A 23,722-nucleotide genomic window follows, 5' to 3' on the forward strand; every position below is an offset into this window, starting at 1 on the left:
AAAATGGACAAATCTTTAGCTGGATTAAGAAAAAAGAGATAAAACTCAAAATTAGAAATTAAAGAAAAAATGCTACAATGGATGCTACAGAAATAAAAAGGATTGTGAGACTATTATGAACAGCTGTATGGCTACAAATTGTGTAACATACAACCTACCAAGAAACATAAAACCTACACAGACTGAATCATGAAGAAATAAAAAATCTGAACAGACCAAAAACTAGTAAAGAGACTGAATCAGTATTGAAAATCTCAAAGAAAAACCAAGAGCCTGATGCTCTGAAAGTCGCTCAATTGTGTCCGACTCTTTGTGACCCCATGAACTATACAGTCCATGGAATTCTCCAGACCAGAATACTGGAGTGGGGTAGCCTTTCCCTTCTCCAGGGGCATCTTCCCAACCCAGGAAGCGAACCCAGGTCTCTCGCATTGCAGGCAGATTCTTTACCAGCTGAGCCACAAGAGAAACGGAAGGATACTAGAATGGGTAGCCTGTCCCTTCTCCAGCGGATCGTCCTGACCCAGGAATTGAACTGGGATCTCCTGCATTACAGGCGGATTCTTTACCAACTGAGTTAGGGAATTCTACCAAACATTTAAAGAATAATTAATGCTGATCCTCCTGAAACTATTCAAAAAATTAAAGAGGCGGGAACACTTTAAAGTTCATCCCATGAGAACAACATAATCCTGATATCAATGCTAGACAGGACATAACAGAACAAGAAATCCATATCCCTGGTTAATACTGATGCAAAAATCCTCAACAAATATCAGCAAACTAAATTCAACAACTCTTTTTCTTTCTCTTTGGCTGCACCACTTGGCTTGTGGGATCTCAGTTGCCTGATAAGAGGTTGAACTGGCACCCTCAGAAGTGAAAGCACCGAGTCCTAATTACTAGACTGCGAGGGGTTTCCCTTAGCAACTCTTTATATCAGTACATCATGACCAAATGGGACTCAGAACACGAGTGATTCAACATATGAAAATCAACGGGTTGCACCACATTAACAGGTTGAAGAACAAAAACACGATTGCTTCAATTGAGGCAGAAATCTATTTAGTAAGATTCTATACCTTTTTATGATAAAACACTTAAACTATGCTGCTGCTGCTGCTAAGTCGCTTCAGTCGTGTCCGACTCTGTGTGACCCCATAGAGGGCAGCCCACCAGCCTCCCCCGTCCCTGGGATTCTCCAGGCAAGAACACTGGGTTGCTATTTCCTTCTCCAAAGCGTGAAAGTGAAAAGTGAAAGTGAAGTCTCTCAGTCGTGTCCGACTCTTTGCGACCCCATGGACTGCAGCCCACCAGGCTTCTCCGTCCATGGGATTTTCCAGGCAAGAGTCCTAGAGTGGGTTGCCATTCCCTTCTCTGTTAAACTAAGAATAGAAGAAAATTACCGCAACACGATTAAGGCCACATATGAACATCAACAGCTAACGTCCTACTCAATATGAAAGACTGCAAGTTCTTCTTTCGTGATCAGGATGCCCATTCTCACCACCTCCAGTCAAGATACTAACGGAAGTGCCAGCCAGAGCAACGAGGCAAGAAAAAGGAAAAAAGACATTCAGTTGGAAAGGAAAAAGTAAAATTATCTCTGTTCACAGATGACGTGATCTTACATGTAGAACACCCTAAAGAGTCTTCCCCAGCCCCCATACACAAACAATTATTAGAACGAATAAATGAATTCACCAAAGTTGCAGGGAATAAAATCAACATACAAAAATCAGCTGCATTTCTATACATTGACAAGAACAATCCAAAAAGGAAATTAAGCAATTCCAATCAAAATGGGACCAAAAAGAATAAAATGCTTGGGAATAAACCTAATGAAGCAGGTGAAAGACTCATACTCTGAAAACTACAAAACACTACTGAGATTTTATTTTATTTTATTTTTACTTTATTTTACTTTACAATACTGTATTGGTTTTGCCATACATTGACATGAGTTCGCCACGGGTGTATACGAGCTCCCAATCCTGAATCCCTGAGATTTTAAACAGACTCAAATAAATGGAAAGACATCCCATGTTAATGGATCAAGAGACTTAGTATTGTTAAGATGTCCGTATTACCCAATGTGATCTACAGAGTCAGCGTAATCTCTATCAAAACATCAACAGGATTTTTTTGCAGAAATGGAAAAATTCATCCTCAAATTCATATGGAATTTCAAGGAGCCCCAAATTGCTAAAACAATTTTAGAAAAGAAGAACATTAGAAGACTCATACTTGCTGATTTCAAAAGATATTACAAAACCATAATCATAAAAACAATGAGTTACTGATATAAAGACAGATAAAAGAGACAACTGGAATAAACCGAGGGGCCTGAAATAAACTGTCACGTATATGTTCACCTGGTCATCAACAAGGGAGCCAAGATCACCCTGGGGAAAGGACAATCTCTTAAACAAAGTTTTGGGGAAACGGGATATCCACAAGCAGAAGAATAAAATTGGATCCTTACTTTACACCATATACAAAAATAACTCAAAACAGATTAAATACTTAAACATAAAACCTAACATTTAAAACTCCTCAAAAAAAAAAAACACATGGGGAAAAACTTTATGATATTGGGATTGGCAGTGACTGCTTGAATATGAAACCAAAAGCACAGGCAACAAAATCAGAATAGACAAATAGGATATGAAACTTAAAAACTTTTTCCCATCAAGGGATAAAATCAATACAGTTAAAGGTGAGTCTATGGGAGATAATACTTGCAAATCATATATGTGATAAGCAGTTTATATCCAGAATATATAAAGACCTACAACTCAAAAACAAAAAAACAAAAAAAATCAAATACTCTGACTTAAAGTGAGCAAAAGACCCGCATAGACATTTCTCTAAAGATGCTATACAAATAGCCAACAAGCATACGAAAACATGCTCAATATTACGAGTCATCAGAGGGATGCAAATCAACACCCACAGTAAGTCTGCATCTCACAGTACTACCAGAAACAAACAGAGATGATAAATTTCGGTGAGGCTGCAGAGAACCTGGAACACCGTACTGCTGGTGGGACTGTAAAGTGGGCTAGCTGCTATGGAAAGCGGTATAGAACTTCTTCAAAACGTGAAAAACTGGACTACTACACGACCCAGCAATTCCATTTCCGGGTATATATCCAAAAGAAGAGAGAGCAGTGTCTCAAAGAGATATCTGCACACCCGTGTTCAAGCAGCACTATTCACAACAGGCAAGGGGTGAGAGGAATCCAGGTGTCCACTGATGGATGAACAAGTAAACCAAATGTGGGAGACACGTACAGTGCAATATTACTCAGCCTTAGGTAGGAAGTCTTGTCACATGCTACAATATGGACTCACCTGAGGACATTATGCCAAGTGAAACAAAAGACAAATAATGTATCATTCTGCTTACAGGAGGTACCCAGAGTAGTCAAACTCATAGAGACAGAATGTGAAGTGGGAGTTACCTGGAGCTGGGGGTGGGCAGGGGCATTACTGTTTAATGGGTACAGAGTTTTATATCTGCAGATGAAAAAGCTCTGAAGAGCTGTTGTACATTGATGTGAATATACTTCATACCACTGAACTGAACACTTAAAAAATCATTAAGATGATTAATTTTATCTTACGTGTTTTTTCAAATCACACACACAAAAGACAATTGAAATAGTCAGAAAAAACCTGAAAACTAATCCTTATCCAGTTAACTGCATTTGAATCCTATACTTACCTATAATAGATATAGCTACTTAATCCTCAGATAGTGGGAAAAATACTCTTATTAAGAGGTAGAAGACCTATTATGGCTTCTAGCCCCAAGACTTAGACAATTTTAAAGAATTACTGTGAATTTCATCAGATATAACAGCATTATGGATATGCTTTTTAAAAACTGATTCGTACTGAAGTATTTTAGGGCAAAATCATATTTTCTAAGATTTGTCTTAATATACTCCGGACAAAAACAAAAAGTGTGGGGCTGGGGTAGATGAGAAAGAACAGTGGAATAGTCACAAGTGTTGAAGCTGGGTGATGGGCACATAGAAACTCAGTTGCTGTTTTCTCTACTTTATGAATACTTTCAAATTTTCCCAGTAAAAGACTTTAAAAAGAATAAACAAAATAAGAGGGGAAAAGGAAGGAAGGATGGATGGATGTTTGGAATAAACCGCAGAAGGATAAATGTACTAAGATTTTCTAACAATAGTACCATACTACACATGCTACTGTTAATTTTTAGAAAGTTTTTTGTTTAACTTGCATTTAACAGATATGTTAAAAAAAAAAAACTAGAATGAAATTGAAAGCCTTTTCAAGCTTCAAGTAAATGTTTCTCACCACCTCCCCTGGCATAAATAAATCGGAGAAGGTAATGAGCAAAGAACGGGGGAACATAGGCGCCTGGGGGCCGTGGAGAGCAAACCACACAGATCTACCCCTCCACAGATCATATCTGAACAGAAATGGAAAATTTCTGCTCGGAAAGCTTCCCCCATAAAATCAAGGAACACAAACCAAGCGTGAGAAGGTGTTGCTGACTAATCCTTGGGCACAGAAGATGGACCTGTCCTGTTTCTGTTAAGACAGGAATCGGTCAACCAAGGACCTCAGAATAAGGACGACAGGGCACAGGACCAAAAAGTACTGGCAGTCAAGGGGAAGAGAAGAGACAAAGCTGCAAGAGGAAACCAGGACTGAGGGAAGTAAATTCCATCCGGCTCAGGCACTGGAAAGAAAGATCCGCAGTTAGGAAACCAGTGAAATAATACTTGTTGGAGCAGCAGAGACGCACACGGCCTGTTGCACCACAAGGTGGAAGACAAACGGCAGAGCTCACATAGACTGGGGAGACCCAAACCAGGGAGTCAGAGAGCCAGGGACCTCAACTGGGCCAGGCACGAGGGACTGAGAGGGTTTGGAAGAGCGGCCTTTCTGAGACAGGGGGAGGCATGGAGCTTGGGTGGTGCCACGGAGAAGGGAGTCAGAGAACTTGAGCTGAGCTGGGTGCTGCCCGGGGCAAAGCACTTCCCTCTCCCACGACCCCACCATCTGCAAAATGTGTTCAAAGAAAGGCTCACCAGGGTCCCTTCCTTGGTTGTAGATAAATTTTTTCTCCAAACATACTCCTGGCTGTAAGAACAATTAAACACAAGGGGGTAAATAGTAAGGAAACCACTGAAATCTCCACGCAAAGATGCATTTTAAACTTGCCTGGAAGGCCGGCTGTCAACACTTTGGCTGCCTGGAAACAAGGGAGGTGGTCTCCAGGATCCCCCAAGGTTCCACTGACCAAGAACAGAAGCAAATGATACTTGCCTGGGAAAATGGAGAAATGCCCTGGCCAGGCCTTGCCTCCCTCTGAACAGGGAGACAAACAACAGGCAGAGGAAAGCAATGCCAGCAGTTGCTGCTCTGACAAATCACTGGGCATGGCGTCCACTCCCATTCCCTAGGAGTGGCTGCTCCATAGATTCTCTGGGCACCCGGTACCAACAGTATTACTGCACACCCCATGGGATATTTTAAAATTGGCAACATCAAGTGCTTCCTTGTGACTGAGCCTTGGCAACTGTTGCACCACGTGTTTTTTTGTTTTTGTTTTTTGCACCATGTTTTATACCCTCCCCTCAAAACAATCTTGAGGTACATACAGTAATTATCCCCATTGCAGGGTGAGGGAAACTGAGGCTCAGTGACTTCAAGTTTGCCCAATGCTGCCTGACAAGTGAGCAGGAAGGTGAGGAGCCCCACCCCAACCCGGTCAGAGGTCACAGAAAGATTCCCAGTGAGGCTTTTCTATCAGGATTTATTGCTAGCCCAGGGTCACAGGGTCCCCTGCCTCTGGCACAGAGGCCAGCCGGTGGGGTCAGGGCTGCTCCAGACATATTGACCCCTGCCTCTTTTTCTGTGGATCCAGTGCAGAGATGGCCATCTGGTTCCATCACCAGAGCGCAAGGGTAACTCTGATGGGGTCAGCTGGACAGGAAGGAGAGCCCAGCATCCCAAAGCCAGGACCCCCAGGGAGGAAAGGCCCCTGCCACTCCTGATGCAAGTGTCAACCTCCCCACTGGAAGGGTGCGAACCTCCCTTTCTAACCCCAACCTGGGGTGGAGGGTGTGGTCTTCAGGTTCCTGGCTGCCCCTCCCCTGTAATAGTTGCCCTACATTGAAACTGTCTAACCCCCTTTCAGGGCCCATGTAGTTATGATGAACTGAAATCAGCCTCAAGGAGAGCACTTGGAAAGGACATCAGGTTCCAGGCCCTTCTCGTTACACTGTTACTTGTGTTTGAACCCTGTTCTCACCTGTAAAGATACAGGCAGTGGGAAGAACCCTTCTGTTGGGAGGCGGAAACCTGGCTCTCAGCCCCGCTGAGAGAGGAGGACAATGTTGCCAGTGCCCTAACTTCCCTTTGCCTTAGTGTCCTCCTCTCTCAGCAAGGGCAAGTTGCCCGTCCCTAATCACTCCATCCAAGTGTCGTAATACAAATGGAGTCAAGGTTGGCAAACGCCCTCTGAATTCTAGGCAGCAGCACCATGACCTTCATCTCGCAGTGCTCACGTCCTTCCACTCCACCCCCAAGCCCAAAGGTCCAGCAGCCAGTTAGACAGCATTAATCAAGGCCCAGAGGAACAGGAAGAACCCTGTATTCCAGACAGTCTGGCTGATGCTCTCAGTGAAGGTGACTCTAATAGAATCAAGGGGGAACAGTAAACCCTCTTCTCCAGCAGCCAGAGGGACCTCCATCTTGCCTGTTCTCCCAGATTACCTAGCCCCACTGCCCCTTTCCCAGAAAGTTCAGGATCACTGATTTCTGGAAACAAGCAGTTTTGCTTAAGTCCAAAAGATTTTTAGAACACCAAGAGTCCCTTCCCTATTCCACTTGCCAGAGGCATCCCTATTCAGCAATGCCTGTTTTCAGGGCATCCTTGTGAGTTCTGCAGAGGAGGAGGGCTTACTCCACATTATTTGGAAAACAGATGCCCGTCCTTACATGTTACTGTAGTGGCCTCACATGCATATGAAAAAGCAGGTGGTCATCTGCAGAGTTAACCTCCCTGGACTTGCCAGGCAGCCCCAGCACAGATCACAGTGCCAGCCAGTCTTGTGACAAGTGTGGGTTGGCGGGGGAGGCTGGAGGGGGTAGATGGACAGCCTGCTCTGCAGAGGGATGGGGACAGAGGGCAAGGGCAACGAGGAGGCAGGCGCCCGGGGGGCAGACAGGGGTGGGGTCAGGGGGCCGGCTGCAGGATGAGCTGGGTAATTTCTGCCCTGCTGCCCAGACGCATGGGTATCCCATAATAGGCCGTGCCTGGGCTCACATATACAAATGTAGTCTCGGCCACCTGGTAGAGACCAGCAAAGAAGGGGTTCAGGAGATAGGCTGCCACGTTCAAAGGGAAGATCTGCCCAGCATGCGTGTGCCCAGAAAGGATCAGGTTAATATCTGGCCGGGCCTGGAGGGCTCTCTTGGCAGCCAGGGGCTGGTGAGCTAGCAGGACGGTGGGGTGGTCTGGGCTGCAGCCCTCCAGGGCCTTCTCCAGGTCCATGCCGTGGCCAGTGTAGTGCAGCATGTTCGCTGCGATGTCGTCCACCCCAGCCAGGCAGATCCAGCCGTCATCCTCACGGCGGGCCCCGGGAGCAGAAATCCTCACATTCTCATTGTGGAGGGGCTGGACGTTCAGGGACATCAGCAGCGCAAACCAGTTGTTGACATCTGACGTGTAGTACTCGTGATTGCCTGTGACGAAGTAGGTGCCCAGGCGTGAACGCAGCTGGCCCAGAGGAGCCACAGCTGTGCGCAGGACAGAGGCTTCAGAATCGCACAGGTCGCCCACGATCACCGTGACGTCCGGCTCCAGCGCGTTCACCATCCTCACGAACATGTCCATCTTGGTCCTGCCCACCGTGGGGCCCAGGTGGATGTCCGAGAGGAGCACAATCTTGAGGCTGTTCATGGAGGGGTGCAGCCGATGCACGGGTACTTCCACAGTGATCACCACTGGGGGCTGGGCGGCGTTCAGCAGCCCCACCACGCTGAGCACAGTGGTTACCACCACTGCCAGTGCCGGCCGGAGGGCCAGCTTCCTGGTCTTATCAAGGCTGCCCACTGCTCTGCCGGCACGCCAGGCCAGGAGCTGGTAGGCCTGCTCCATGCCGCTGAGCACACAGAGGAAGCAGAGCATGATGACATAAGCCCCAAGGCAGGTGTAGGCAACCAGGGAAAAGAGATAGGGCTCCTCGGCCACTAGAAATATCATGGTGAAGAAGCTGGAATGCGCCAGGGCCAGGAAGGCCACGACGATCATCTTCCAGAGCTGGAAACAGGCTGACTCTGCAGCCTGGGAATGCTTGAGATTGCTGACGGTGCTACGCCAGATGAAGATGGAGCCGAGGAGCATGAGCGAGTTGGCAAACAGGGCGAGCTGCAGGCGGAACAGGCATCGCCAGGCCCTGAACTCCAAGCTCTCCGCCAGGTAGGACCGGGAGACAATCATGGACACGAAGACAGTCCCGGCAGCCAGGGCGGCCTTTGCCCCCAGGGACAGCTGCCTGAAGATCGCCATTGCCTCAGCTCCTAAGAGGATACCCCTCCAGCTCTGTGTGGGTGAGCTCTGGAAGGTGAGTTCCTTAGATTGGACAGTGGCCAAGGACAGGTTTCCAGGTCAGCTCCTCCTGCAACCAGGAACCGGCGTCAGCTTTGTGGGATATGAGAGCTTTCTAGTCCCCTGTCAAAACCTGAAGACCACTTACATCTGCCCAACCAGCCTTGACTCCAAGCCACTCACTCAAACCAGTCAAAACTAGTCAGCTGCTACACTTTACCAGTGAACTGCAAACACACCTGATTGTAACAAGATGGGCAGTTTCACTTTTCTTACAGTTCTCTGCATCTTTCAAGTATTTCCACAACATGTATATGAACTTTTATAATAAGAAAAACATTATTCTAAATCAGCGGTTCTCAAAGTGTGGTCCAGGGAGACCCTTTGGCTGTTGGGGTTGCGGGGGAAGCGGGGCTGGGGGGGGGGCGGGGGGGTGTCTACTGACTGTTTTCAAAAACAGTACTAAGCCATAATCATTCTCTCATGAATGTACAGTGAAGTTTCCAGAGGTTACGTGACATGTGAAATGGCAGAACTGAATGCAGAATTAGTTACGAGCATTCAACAGTCATCTATTAAGACAGACATGAATGGATACAAGTATACATATGGCTGAGTCCCTTCGCTGTTCACCTGAAACTACCACAACATTGTTAATCAGCTATACCTCAATACAAAATAAAAAATTTAAAGTTTGAAAAAAACAAAGTCTAATCTCCAAAAAAAAAAAAAAACATGAAAGAGATTTGCAAAAATGTACAATGTCACTTTGTGCCCTAAAAACTGGAGAGAACAACTTGTTTAAAATATATATATATATTGTTTATTAACATATAGTTTTAAATGTTCTAACTTCTAGGACAGTTACAGTTTGAGAACCGCTGTTCTAACGTGTAAACCAGGGAGCCATGGAAAGCTAGTCTGCTGGTATTTTTTTTTCAGCTGTAGGCCAAGAAGGAGAACCGAGGCAACTGACATAAAGATTCCTGGGGTGGAGCCAGTCTCCTGATTGGTTCTTACAGCTGGCTGGCTCCCAGACAAAAAACTGCAAGGGAACTACAGACCTGGATAGACAAAGGTTAGCAAATATTCACTTGAGGTGACCTTTTCCCAATAAGACCCCAAACGAAAATATTTTCAGCAGTTGTTTTCCAAGTAAAACTCTCAACCTTGCTTTTAGATAAATGTAGGCCTTGTCAAGTTCACCAGCTTCTACTTATAAAACAAACCCCAGACTCAGCCCATCGGAACTCTGGAGGAACCAAAATTAGGTCCCAGAAAGTGTAGAGAGAAAGGCGCCCGTTTCAAGTCCCCATTCTCATCTCCCAGCTCAGATCTTCCTCACCCCCACCTTTCCAAGACCCCGAGTTCCCTCGGCCGCTCCCTTAGCTCTGCCGGGCAGACTGAGGCTGTCCTCCCGCAAGCCGTGCACGACTCCCCCCACCTCCCCGGCCCCCGCGTCCCCGCCCCAGCACACAGCCCGCCGGGCCAGGCCTCCCTCCAGCAACGCTGGCGGCCACCTGCAGCCTGCCCCTGGCCCACCGTCAAACGCTGAGGCTTTGAAAAATCCAAGCCTTAAAAGCAGGCGGGGGGAAGTAGCGAGACGGGCAAGAGACGTCCTCAAAGAGCACACCCCGAAGGTAATTAACCCAGTGTTCCCATTGCTGGGGCCTCTCGTGACTCCGCTATTCTCCTTCCGGAGCGCTCCGCAGAGCGCAGGCAGGAGAGGCGCGCCAAGCCCGAGGCTCCGGCGGCCTCCAGGAGCGCGCGCGACTCCGATCCCACTCCCGGAAACCCGCCGAGCTGGAAAGCACCTCATCTCGGCCCCTGGTTGCACCGATAAGGAAGTGGCTCTCGGCGACAGAGGCGGCGGGAGCGGAACTCACCAGCGACAGAGCGCCCGGCAAGGACGCGCGCCCCGCCCGGCCCGGCCCCGGCGGGAGGGCCGGCCCACTGCCTGAGCTTCCCGCGTAGCCGGGCGGGCCCGGGCGGGCCTCGGGGTCCCAGGACCCCCGCCCAGGGGGCCGCAGGGGGCCGCAGCCCCAGCCCGGTTCCCCGCCTGCGCTCCCCCGATTCATCATTTGTGCGCGGGGTCCTGTGGACTTACGTGCAAACCACGCGCGGAGCCCAGCAGCAGCGGCGCCAGCAGCAGGGCGAGGAGGCGCACGACCCCCGGCATGTCCGTCCGCTCTCGGGCCTCCCGGCTCCGCAGTCAGCCGGGGCAGCCGTTCGGTGACGCTTGACCGAGGACCCGGGGCCTGGCTCCGCCCCGCGCCGCCCCCGCCCCGCGCCCCGCCCCGCCGCCGCAGCCGCGGAGCCCGGAGCCGGGGGAGCCGAGAGCCTGGGGCCACACGCGGCCGCGGGACCGCAGGGCAGTGTTATCTGACCTCCGCCGGCCTCCGCCTGAGGGAGGAACCTTTTGCAAAGCCTCAGGAGTACTCGCTGTCAGCAGCTTGATAACGCACCTCGGGTTTGGACTTTAACAAGGGTCTCCTTGCTCCCCGGCTTCCCGGACACGACAGAAACGGAGCAGTTAAACCTAAGTGGACTAGATGGATCCTCAGCCCTTCATAGGGGCAGTCTGGAAAACAACCAGGAGTCCGCCAAAGTGTGGTCCCTGATCCAATCTTCTATCTGGTACGTGTTGGAATTGGAAATAACGAGTCCTCGCCCAAGAAACCCTTGCAGTCCAAGGGACCCTCAAGAGTCTTCTCCAACACCACAGTTCAAAATCATCAGTTCTTCAATGCTCAGCTTTCTTCACAGTCTAACTCTCACATCCATACATGACTACTGGAAAAACCATAGCCTTGACTAGACGGACCTTTAAGAGTAAAAATGTCCTTCTCACAAGAGTCTTTGGACACTTTTGAAACTAAGTCCCTTTATCTGGGGTTTCAGCAACACTGTCTTCCCCCTTAAAGCATAATTTCACTGACATGAGTAAACTATTTAGATTCAAATCTAAAAACTATTCAGAAGAGAAATTGTGAATACCTATCACAGGGGGAAAAAATCAAATGAAGCTGTTGTAGGTATTTTTGTGATATTCATGATAGCAAAGGAAGGCATAACAGCAAAGAAGAAAGATAATCACGAATCTATAAATAGTAAAATGCAAACACAAGTATATTAGAAAATCTTATTTCTACCTAGTAGCACCAGATAATTGGAATGTCATTAATCATATTGCTCAGAATAAGGTTACAGGGTTTCCTTACCCTACTGCTCTCCACCCGGGTGCCCTTTCCCAATAAAATCTCTTGCTTTGTCAGCAGATGTGTCTCCTCAGACAATTCATTTCCGAGTAGGGATAGGGTCCAGAAAATCTATTTTTACAACCCTCCAGGTCATTCTGACAGCACGCAAAGCTTGAGAACCATTATTCCAGGTTCGGTTCAGTTCAGTTCAGTTGCTCAGTTGTGTCCGACTCTTCGTGACCCCATGAATCGCAGCACGCCAGGCCTCCCTGTCCGTCACCAGCTCCCGGAGTTCACTCAGATTCACGTCCATCGAGTCAGTGATGCCATCCAGCCATCTCATCCTCGGTCGTCCCCTTCTCCTCCTACCCCCAATCCCTCCCAGCATCAGAGTCTTTTTTCAACTCTTCGCATGAAGTGGCCAAAGTACTGGAGTTTCAGCTTTAGCATCATTCCTTCCAAAGAAATCGCAGGGCTGATCTCATTCAGAATGGACTGGCTGGATCTCCTTGCAGTCCAAGGGACTCTCACAGCTCAAAAGCATCAATTCTTTGGCGCTCAGCCTTCTTCACAGTCCACCTCTCACATCCATACATGACCACAGGAAAAACTATATCCTTGACTAGACGGACCTTAGTCAGCAAAGTAATGTCTCTGCTTTTGAATATGCTATCTAGGTTGGTCATAACGTTTCTTCCAAGGAGTAAGCGTCTTTTAATTTCATGGCTGCAAAAAAAAAAAAAAAAATTCATGGCTTCAGTCACCATCTGCAGTGATTTTGGAGACCAAAAAAATAAAGTCTGACAGTTTCCACTGTTTCCCCTCTATTTCCCATGAAGTAACGGGACTGGATGCCATGATCTTCGTTTTCTGAATGTTGAGCTTTAAGCCAACTTTTTCACTCTGCTCTTTCACTTTCATCAAGAGGCTTTTTAGTTCCTCTTCACTTTCTGCCATAAGGGTGGTGTCCTCTGCATATCTGATGTTATTGATATTTCTCCCGGCAATCTTGATTCCAGCTTGTGTTTCTTCCAGTCCAGTGTTTCTCATGATGTACTCTGCATAGAAGTTAAATAAGCAGGGTGACAATATACAGCCTTGGCGTACTCCTTTTCCTATTTGGATCCAGTCTGTTGGTCCATGTCCAGTTCTAACTGTTGCTTCCTGACCTGCATACAGATTTCTCAAGAGGCAGGTTCCAGGTTACTGATACATTAAGAGATGTGGTTCAACTGTGGCGAAATCTTCAGGAATGCCGGCCAACCCTCAAGGCACCCGGGTCTGTGGAATTTTCATTTCATGCCGGATTTTGAGAGATAAGAGATAAGAGTACCAAAAGGTCCCGTCTTTCAGTTTGGCACTTAAGCCACTCAACATCCCTGTGATGCAAGCAGAACTGTCAAGTGGACGTACAATATCTAGTATGATCTCTTTTCTACACTTGGGGAAAGGGAGACCCTACTGTGAGTTAACCAGTCCAGGACCGCTGGCTACCCCTAGATCTGAACCTAACGTTGTCTTTTCCTACCTGGTTGCCAAAACTCTCTGCAAATTCACCTTTGACATCACTGCACTTTAATCAACTCTAATGAAAACTGAATCTCAGAGGAAGGCGCCTTTAGGGAAATCACTTTCAAATATATATATGTATATATATTTTCCAGCTTTATTGAGTTACGATTAACATTCTACTGTTGTGGAATCCGGAATCACAAAACACACCTCAGAGGACACAAGACAGTGTGGAGTACCGTTTATTACTGCCAGCAGGTCCAAGGGAATCAGTTCCCAACAAGGACCTTGATGTTTCCCAGTGGCCGGGTTTCATAACCATCCCCCCCACCCCCGCCCCCACCACGTGAGTGGTTACATGTTAGCAACCTCTTTGTTGTGTATGACTGAGTATTACAACAAGTATGTGCTAGGAGAACAAACAATTAAGGTTAAAGGTGGGGAGCAATGCTTATATATCAAGGGGGGATATCTCCATGGTTAATCTAACAGGGGCAGCCTGACCTCAACTACAGTCTCCGTTTGCCATCTGTATGGAGGGAAGTCTCCAGGAGACCTGGTTTTTATTAGCAATGGTTTTCTCATTCTTGGGCAGGGTTCAGGCCCAGTTTACATCCTGTCTTTAAGACAGATGGCAGGCTTCAAGATGGAGTCTCTCCTGCTTTCCTCACACTGGCCCCCACACTACAAAAATCACTCATGTTAAATGTATTGACTTGCTAATGGTTTAGTCACTAAGTTGTGTCCGAGTCTTTGTGGCAGCAGGGACTGTAGCCCACCAGGCTTCTCTGTCCATGGGATTTCCCAGGCAAGGAAACTGGACTGGGTTGCCATTTCCCTCTCCAGGGAATCTTCCCTACCCAGGGATGGAACCCGAATCTCCTACATTGCAGGCAGATTCTTAAACACTGAGCCACTAAGGAAGCCCATATTGTTAACTTGAGACTTGAGGTTAACAATAACAGTATAGGGTTAGCGAATTCCCTAGTGGTCCCAGGATTTGATGGAGAAGGCAATGGCACCCCATTCCAGTACTCTTGCCTGGAAAATCCCATGGACGAAGGAGCCTGGTGGGCTGCAGTCCATGGGGTCGCTAAGAGTTGGACAGGACCAAGCAACTTCATTTTCACTTTTATGCATTGGAGAAGGAAATGGTAACCCACTGCAGTGTTCTTGCCTGGAGAATCCCAGGGACGGGGGAGCCTGGTGGGCTGCTGTCTCTGGGGTCGTACAGAGTTGGACACGATGGAAGCGACTTAGCAGCAGCAGTAGCAGCAGGGGAACTAAGGTCCCACAAGCCAAACTGCGAGCACCTCCCCCCCACACCCTGAATTACAGTTTATTGATAGACTCCTTGACTAAACTTTAATTAGGCTTCTCTCACTAGAGACTCTTCGAGACTCTTCTAGACCTGGATCTTGGCCTTCTGTGCCTGACCTGTCCTTGCCTGACCCGAACTGTCCAGTCTTAGCAAATTAGCAAAAAAAAAAATCTTAGCAAAGCATCCTGCTAAATCAGTTTGGGAATAATCCCCCAGTTCTTGTTATCTGATCAAGTTCCTCATCCCCACCCCACCTCTCCTTGACATCTAACTCTTTGACCTACCCTTAGCAAGAATCCCTTGAGACCTCCTCTTACAATTTTCCACCCACAAGCCCCTAACTCTGCTGGCTATAAATCCCCAGCTCTCTTTGCTGTAGTTAGAATTGGGAACCATCCCTCTCCACCTGTAGCAGTAGAATTGACTGTTATGACAAAAATATTGAAGAAAATCTTCCTTACCACTTTAGCACGTATCCAATTTTTTTTCTTTAGCACTATTTTTTTTTTTTTTTTTTTACAATTTTCGGAGCTTTTTCAAACTTAGGTTGGTTTTTAACAATGAGAGTGATGGTTATCAGACAAGATTAGTGGTTACGGGTCTTCTCTGGTGGTCCAGTGGCTAAGACTCTGAGCTTCCAATGCCGGGGGCCAGGGTTCGATCCCTGGTCAGGGAACTAGCTCCCGCAGCAAGCAAATGCTGCAACTAAGAGCTTGCAGGCCGCAACTAAGACCCGACACCGCCAAATAAATAAATAAAGTAGTAATAATAAAGAATAGTAATTACTCATGAGAGTGAGGGCCTGAAATGGGAAGGGCCCCCCAAATTTTGTTTTGGAACTAGAGGGTGGTTACAGGAGTACTCACCACTTAGTCATTCATCTGTTTTGTGTCACTTCCTGTACCTTTTTTTTTTTTTTGACCTCGCCTCACGGCAGGTAGGATCTTAGTTCCCCAATGAGGGATAGAACCCATGCCCTCTGCAGTGGAAACACAGAGTCCTAACCACAGGACTGCTAGGGAATTCCCTGTAGTTGTTTTTAAAATTAGTTTAAAAGTTATTTTGGGGGTTTCCCTGGTGGCTCAGTGATAACGAATCCACCTGATAATAGAGGAGACGGGTTCAATCCCTTTTGTGGGAAGATCGCACGTGCTGCAGAGCAATTAAGCCTGTGCACAGCATTTGAGCCTGTGTTGTAGGACCTGCAAGTACTTGAAGCTCGTGTGCCTAACACCTGTGCTCCACAACAGAGAAGCCACCGTAATGGGAAGCCCATGCACCGCAGCTACAGAGTAGCCCCCACTCTCTGCAGCTAGAGAAAGCCCCCCCAGCAATGAAGACCCAGCACAACCAAAAATAAAAATAAAAAAACCTAAAAAAAAAAAAAAAAAAGATGAGGGGGACTTCCCTGGCAGTCCAGTGGCAGAACTCCATACTTTCACTGCAGGGGGGCAGGATTCAATCCTTTGTCTGGTCTAAGAACTAAGACCCCACAGGCCTTGAGGCATGGCCAGAAAAAAAAGATATGAGATTCAAATGTTAGCATCCATGAATAAAGCTGTATTAGACTACCACCCCTTCTGACCCACTACGTCCTGCATGTGACTGCTTTGGGATCACAAGGGCAGTTGAGCAGCTGAAACAGAGACTTTGCTGTTGCTGTTGTTCAGTCCCTAAGTTGTGTCCGACTGTTTGCAACCCCATAAACTGCAGCACGCTAGACTCCTCTGTCCTCCACTTTCTACAGGAATCTGCTCAAATTCATGTCCATTGAGTCAGTGATGCTATCCAGCCATCTCATCCTCTGCCTCCCTCATCTCCTTTTGCCTTCAGTCTTTCCTAGGATCAGAGTCTTTTCCAGTGAATCAACTTTTGCATCAGGTGCCCAAAGTACTGGAGTTTCAGCTTCAGCATCTATCCTTCCAATGAATATTCAGGGTTAATTTTCTTCAGGACTGACTGGCTTGATCTCCCTACCGTCCAAGGGACTCTCAAGAGTCTTTTTCGGCGTTCAGATTTCTTGATGGTCCAACTCTCACATCCATACATGACTACTAGAAAAAAACAGCTTTGTACGGACCTTTGTTGGCAAAGTGATGCCTCTGCGTTTTAATTCACTGGCTTGGCTTGTCATAGCTTTCCTTTATGAGCCACAAAACCTAAAAATGGATCGCATCTGACCCTTTACAGTAGAAGCTTGCCCAGAGAGTATAGATAGCAGTGTGTTTCTGAGATTTTAGTGCCAGACTCTGTGTTATAGTTGAACAGGAAGTGAAAAGAGCCGTGGTTGTGCTAAAGGCTTTACCAGCAGTGAGTCAGTCTGTGTTATTATCCACATTTCACGGAGGAGGGAACTGAGTCACAGAGGAGGTACCTGCCAGTAGCCGCAGAGCCAGGAAGTGACGGGACCTCCAGTCTCATTGCCTGACTTTAAACCCCAAGTTTTTATCTTCATTTTTGTATTGAGGTATAGTTGATTTACAATGTTATGTTATTAGTAGTTTCTAGAGTATAGCAAAGTGATTCCAGTTTATTTATATACATACATACATGTATATACATGTTCTTTTTCATACATTTTCATTATGGTTTATTAGAGTCCGGGTTATTTTCACAAGGCCATGATGCTTCTGTGCCTGCTCTATTTATAGTTCTTGTCAGTATGTGCTGCTGTGCTGTGCAATGCTCAGTTGTGTCTGACTCTGTGACCCCACGGACCGTACCCCACCAGGCTCTGTCCGTGGAATTTTCCAGTCCAGATTGCTGGAGTGGGTTGCCATTTCCTTCTCCAGGGGATCTTCCCAACCCAGGGTGAAACCCACATTTCTTATGTCTCCTGCATTGGCAGGCAGATTCTTGACCACTGTGCTAGCTGGGAAGCCTCATGTGTATGTATCATATATATAATTATACATTAAAATAAATATGTATTTATTACATGTATATATATAATTATACATACTATACATATTATTACATGTATAGGATGAGAGCAAACTATGGAGCAAATGAGGCAGAATGTTAACAATCGATGAATTGGGCAAAGGGCATATAGAAATTCTTATATCAAAATAAAGAGCTTATTTATAAAATAAAGCCTCTTGCCTACAGATTCAGACAGTTCTGCTGTGTAGCAATCCCTTATGCTTCTCACAAGTCTTTAAAATTTTCTGATGAAGAAAGTCACAAGACCTGTATCCTGGGGTTAAATTGTGCAACCAACTAATGGGTATGAATATGAAACGATCAGTTCAGTTCAGTTCAGTCTCTCAGTTGTGTCCAACTCTTTGCGACCCTATGGACTGCAGCACACCAGGCTTCCCTGTCCATCACCAACTCCCGGAGCTTACTCAAACTCATGTATATCGAGTTGGTGATGCCATCCAGCCATCTCATCCTCTGCCGTCCCCTTCTCCTCCTGCTTCAGTCTTTCCCAGCATCAGGATCTTTTCCAGTGAGTCAGTTCTTTGCGTCAGGTGGCCAAAGTGCTGGAGTTTCAGCTTCAGCATCAGTCCTTCCAATGAATATTCAGGACTGATTTCCTTTAGGATGGACTGGTTTGATTTCCTTGCAGTCCAAGGGACTCTCAAGAGTCTTCTCCAACACCACAGTTCAGAAGCATCACTTCTTTGGTGCTCAGCTTTCTTTATGGTCCAACTCTCACCTGCATCCATGACTACTGGAAAAAACACAGGTTTGACTAGACGGACCTTTGTCGGCAAAGGACTGTCTCTGCTTTTTAATATGCTGTCTAGGTTTGTCATAGCTTTTCTTCCAAGGAGCAAGCGTCTTTTAATTTCATGGCTACTGGCACCATCTACAATGGTTTTGGAGCCCCAAAAATAAAGTCTTTCACTGTTTCCATTGTTTCCCCATCTATTTGCAATAAGTAATGAAATTGTGAAATCATCAGCTTGCTGTTTCCTCACAATCTCAATAAAAGTTGGCAGCTGTACCCCAGGACTGGCCCACGTTTCACGAGGTTAGGATGCCTTGGTCCGCATGTCCTCAAACTCCCTTTCAGGAGTCTAAAACCAAAAGATCCAAAGGCAGAAATACCCCAAGTGAGGCCCTTCTTAATGGGGGAAGGGGATGGGAGGCGGAATGATTTTGTTTTCAACACACACACTCTCTCTTTCGAGACTTTCTCAGCGGTCCAGTGCTTAGGACTGCATACTTCCACTGTGGTGGGCGAGGGTTTGATCCCTGGTCATGACACTAAGCTCCCACATGCAGCATAGTTCGACCAAAGAAAGAAAGAAAAAATGATCAGAAAGTCTAGCCACAAAAGGCCCAAGGTCCCTTGGGGTAACAGTAGATCATATATAGCATTGGGACATTCTTTAGGCAGGTAGATTCTTTCTGTTTGCAACATCTCCTTCTGGTCTGCTGCACCTTTTCCGTGGCCTGCAGTCCCCAGCAGACACGAAAGTTTGCAACTTCTGGGCCAAAGAGTATCCATGGTAATTTGATTACCATCTCTCTGACTGCTATATCAAACACATTGATGTGACCCATCAGATCCCCTAGTTACCTGTCTCCAGAGCCCTCAGCTGCCTGCTCTATCCAGCTAGCCTGGCTGCACATCTATCGCCCCAAACCAGCCACTTGGAGTTTCTGGCTCCTCCAGATACCTGTGCGCTCATTGGAACTGAGCACCACACTTCCTCTGTGGCTGCCAGAGGCTGGGTGATGCAACCCACAGGGGCAGGCAAGTTCACTCTCTCGTGGAGAACCACAGTGCAGTGGGGATCAGAGCAGGGAATGAGCCAGTAAATAAATGTCCTCCTTGCCCTTCTTCGCTCAGATCAACTGTTTCAAGGAGTGGTTTCTCTGTATAGCTTGTCCAGAGACATTCCATATGGTCTAGTGGGCGCACCTGCCAAGGCCCCCATGTCTTGAAGCTGTTCTGAAGTTGTAGCCAGTGTGGGAACACGTTACTCTGCATCTTTGCGTTGCATCTCAGGGGCTCCCCAGGTGCTTCTAGTGGTAAAGAACTGGCCTGCTACTGCAGGAGATGTAACAAATGCAGGTTCCATCCCTGGGTCAGGAAGATCCCCTAGAGGAGGGCATGGCAGTCCATTCCCGTATTCTTGCCTGGAGAATCCCATGGACAGAGGAGCCTGGCGGGCTATGGTTCATAGGGTCATGAAGAATCGGACATGACTGAAGCGACTTAGCGCACACACACACACACACACACACACACACATACTTTGCATCTCACTTTTTCTTTCCTTTTCCTTTCCTTTCCTCTCTCCCAGTCATGCATTCTACCTTCCACATAAAGTCTGAGCACTTAATACTTGCCTCAGTCTCTGTTTTCTAGCCCACCCAGCATGAGACCATTATTTGTTGAATACGAGGAAACTACTGTGCAGCCTATTATTGCCTGTGTGTATTTCTTAAGCTTTCTCTATCGGTGGGTTCTGGGCATATCCTCTTAGATTTTGCTTTTAGGACCACAGGTCACAATTCATTCCCAATTCAAATCCCAGATTTAATGCCTCTTTCAGAATGAAGTACTTAGTGCTTGCACTAGCTGGAAGGGCTCTTTTCCTCCCAACATTTTCCATGTCACCCTACATACATCTGATTTATGACATTTATCTTTCTCTGTGTTATGGCTCTTTATGTTCTGTGCCTTAACTCAGACCCTCATCTTCTTTTAATTATGAATGAATTAATTATTTTTGGTCACACTGCGAGGCTTGTAGGATCTTAGTTCCCCGACCAGGGACTGAACCTGGGGTCCCCAGCCGTAGAAGCGCAAAGTATTAACCACCGGACCACCAAGGAATTCCCACGCATTCATCTTTCTTATAGGATCACATATGGGGTCTTTATGCCATCACCTCTCTTCTCCTTTGTAACTGTTATTTCTTTTGCCAAGAATCTTCTTCCTTTTTCCCTTCTTGCCTCCAGCAGTCTTCTATTCCTTTTGTTCAGGTCCTTCAAGACTTAGAGAAAGACCTCTTGCAAGAAACTTTCCCAGACTCACCTTCAGACTAGGTTAGTGCTACAGACTGAAGGTTTGTGCCCCTCCCCAAATTTATATGTTGAAACCTAATCCCCAAAGTGATGGTATTTGGAAATGAGGTCTTTGATGTCTTCGGGGTGATTAGCTCATAAGGACGGGGCCTTCATGGATGGGATTAGTGCCCTTGAAAAGGAGATCCCCAGGAACTTCTCTGATAGGCTGCCTTTCAATCCAGAGACCGTGGGTTCAGTCCCAGGTTGGGGAACTAAGATCCCACATGCCATGAGATACGGCCAAACATTTATTAAAAGAGAGAGAGAATCCAGTAGTTAGGACCAGGTGCTTTCACTGCAGTGGCCCGGGGTTCAATCCCTGGTCAGGCAACTAAGATCCAGCAAGCCATGCAACAAAATTAAAAAAAAAGAGAGACTCCTTGAGGACTTAGGTCTGCCCCAGGTGTGGAGGTGGCAGAGCTGCTTGGATTTCAGGGACCCTGGCATGTATGGGTACCCATGGCTGATTCATATTGCTGTATGGCAGAAACCAACACAATATTGTAAAGCAATTATCTTTCAAATAAAAATTGATTAATTTTTTTTAAAAGAGGGAGAGACACCAGAAAGTTCCCTTGCCCCTTCCATGAATTAGAGAGCAGGTTCTCACCTGATACCAAACCTGCCAACACCTTGATCTTGGGGTTCTCAGCCTCCAGACCATGAGAAATAAATTTCAGTCTATGAGCCATCCATTGTGCCTGTGATAGCAGCCGGAAGTCACTAAGGTAGTTACCCCGCCCTCTTTGGGGTCCACATAACACTCTTTCCAGCTCTAATGGTGGGTAATTAAGGGTTTGCTTATCTGTCTTCTCAAGACTTTGAGGGTATGCGTTGATATTTCTTTAATACAGTACCTGTCACACAACAATTTACTATAGGTTAATGGGACAAATGCAAAAAAAATATAGATGTCTACACCAGTCTATGTCTGACTCAGGATGCAGCATGCTTGGGGCTGGTGCATGGGGATGACCCAGAGAGATGTTATGGGGAGGGAGGTGGGAGGGGGGTTCATGTTTGGGAACGCATGTAAGAATTAAAGATATTAAAATTTAAAAATATATATATATATATAGATGTCTTATCTCTACTGAACTGGAAGTTCCTTGTAGTCAAGGATGTATGTCTGATTCATCTTTGCATTCTGTGCCAAGGGCAGGACCTGGTCTAAGGTAGGTGCTGACCAGTGTAGTGAAAAAATGAATAAATTCATTATACTAAAGAGAATTTGTCGTTTAAGTCACCTGAGGGGCCTTCCCCCTTATAGGATCTCATGATACAAAAGTTCTGTTCCTTTTTCATCCTTTTGGTTCCTTTTTTATTCCAGTTTTATCTTGTATGTTTGTATGTTGTTGTTCAGTCTCTCCGTCGCGTCTGACTCTTTGCGACCCCGTGGACTTCAGCACACCAGGCTTCCTTATCCTTTCTCCCAGAGTTTGCTTAAACTCTAGTCCATTGAATTGGTGATGCTATCTAACCATCTCATCCTCTCTTGCCCCCTTCTTCTCCTGCCCTCAATCTTTCTCAGCATTAGGGTCTTTTCCAATGAGTCGACTCTTTGCATCAGGTGGCCAAAGGATTGGAGCTTCAGGTTCAGCATCAGTCCTTCCAATGCACAGTCAGGGTTGATTTCCTTTAGGATCGACTGGTTTGATCTGTGCCATCCAAGGGACTCTCAAGAGTCTTCTCTAGCACCACGGTTCAAAAGCACCCTGATAGCTCAGTTGGTAAAGAATCGCGTGCAATGCAGGAGACCCCGGTTCAATGCTAGGTCAAGAAGATCTGCTGGAGAAGGGACAGGCTACCCAGTCCAGTGTCCTTGGGCTTCCCTTGTGGCTCAGCTGGTAGAGAATCCGCCTGCAATGCGGGAGACCTCGGTTCGATCCCTGGGTTGGGAAGATCCCCTGAAGAAGGGAAAGGCTACCTGCTCCAGTATCCCGGCCTGGAGAATTCCATGGACTGTATAGTGCATGGGATGGCAGAGTCGGACACTACTGAGCAACTTTCACTTTCAGCCTTCTTTATGGTCTCTCACATCCGTACATGACTACTGGAAAAACCATATTTGTTTGTATGAGGTAAGATGCTATTACTTGCATTCCTAAATAATATTTTGTGTACTTTAGCATACTTTTAAACTTTAAACAAGTGGAATCATTCTTTTTAAGGCTACACTGTGTTGTTATGCATAGCTGTAATTCTTTTATTATTCCCTGCTGTAAAATTTTCTCCTACGTGTGTATCTTCTCTCTAAAAAAACAAACAAAAAAAATCCACATTTGTTTTTACACAAGTTATTTCTGCTTTCTGCTATCAGAAACTGTGCTGCTGTTTCATACCGAAAACACTTATTAAATACAAAAGAAAAAAATGAAGTGGAGAAAATGGATACAACCTTAACAAGGTAACCACAATTAACATCAGTGATAAGGGGCTGACAGTGGGTTCCTCCAGTGACGTCTGAGAAGGGCTGTATTCTAGTCCAGCGGTCCCCAATCTTTTTTGGCACCAGGGGCCAGTTTCACGGAAGACAATTTTTCCGTGGACTGGGGCGTGGGAGGCTGTGTCGGGGGAACAGTTTTGGGATGATTCAAGTGCATTGCATTTACTGTGCACTTCATTTCTATTATTACTACATTGTGATAGACTGAAATAATTGTACAGCTCACCATAAAGCAGAATCAGTGGGAGCCCTGAGCTTGTTTTCCTGCAGCTGGACAGTCCCTTCCAGGGGTGAAGGGAGAGTGATGGGGAGCGGCTGCAAATACGGATGAAGCTTCACTCACCTCCTGTTGTGGCCTGGTTCCTAACAGACCACAGACCAGTATCAGTCTGTTGCCTGGGAACCCCTGTTCTAGTCCAGAGACCTTAATCTGAATCTAATAATGAAGAAACAGCAGAGAAACCTCAGTGGAGGACTTTTTATAAAATAACTGGCCTGTATTCTTAAAAATAATTCTATTTATTTTCGGCTGTGCTAGGTCTTCCAGCCGTGCAGCTTTTCTTGTCTCAGAGGCTACTCTCTAGTCGCAGCGTTCATGCTTTCGT

The 23,722-nt window shown here is 46.6% G+C and overlaps 2 protein-coding genes across 2 annotated transcripts in view; both read right to left on the bottom strand.

Moving 5' to 3' along the window:
* Positions 1-11,010, bottom strand: part of GLB1 (galactosidase beta 1) — a 101,330-nt gene extending 90,320 nt beyond the window's left edge. Inside the window, exon 1 of the mRNA XM_069561332.1 lies at positions 10,713-11,010. Coding sequence (XP_069417433.1) covers positions 10,713-10,784 — 72 coding nt within the window. The 5' untranslated portion in view covers positions 10,785-11,010. The remainder of the gene's footprint in view (positions 1-10,712) is intronic.
* On the bottom strand, positions 1,888-10,533 carry TMPPE (transmembrane protein with metallophosphoesterase domain). The gene is made up of 2 exons (XM_069561333.1): positions 10,420-10,533; positions 1,888-8,675 (listed from the first exon to the last, which is right to left on the bottom strand). Exon 2 carries the CDS (start codon positions 8,564-8,566, stop codon positions 7,232-7,234), a length of 1,335 nt encoding a protein of 444 aa, XP_069417434.1. The 5' UTR covers positions 8,567-8,675; positions 10,420-10,533; the 3' UTR covers positions 1,888-7,231.
* Positions 11,011-23,722: the final 12,712 nt, after the last annotated feature.

Source organism: Ovis canadensis, chromosome 19, assembly GCF_042477335.2.
Source record: "Ovis canadensis isolate MfBH-ARS-UI-01 breed Bighorn chromosome 19, ARS-UI_OviCan_v2, whole genome shotgun sequence".
In the NCBI taxonomy this organism is placed as follows: Eukaryota; Metazoa; Chordata; class Mammalia; order Artiodactyla; family Bovidae; genus Ovis; species Ovis canadensis.

Coding starts and splice junctions, on each gene's coding strand:
- TMPPE (XM_069561333.1), bottom strand. CDS start 8,566: ATGGCGATCTTCAGGCAGCTGTCCCTGGGGGCAAAGGCCGCCCTGGCT.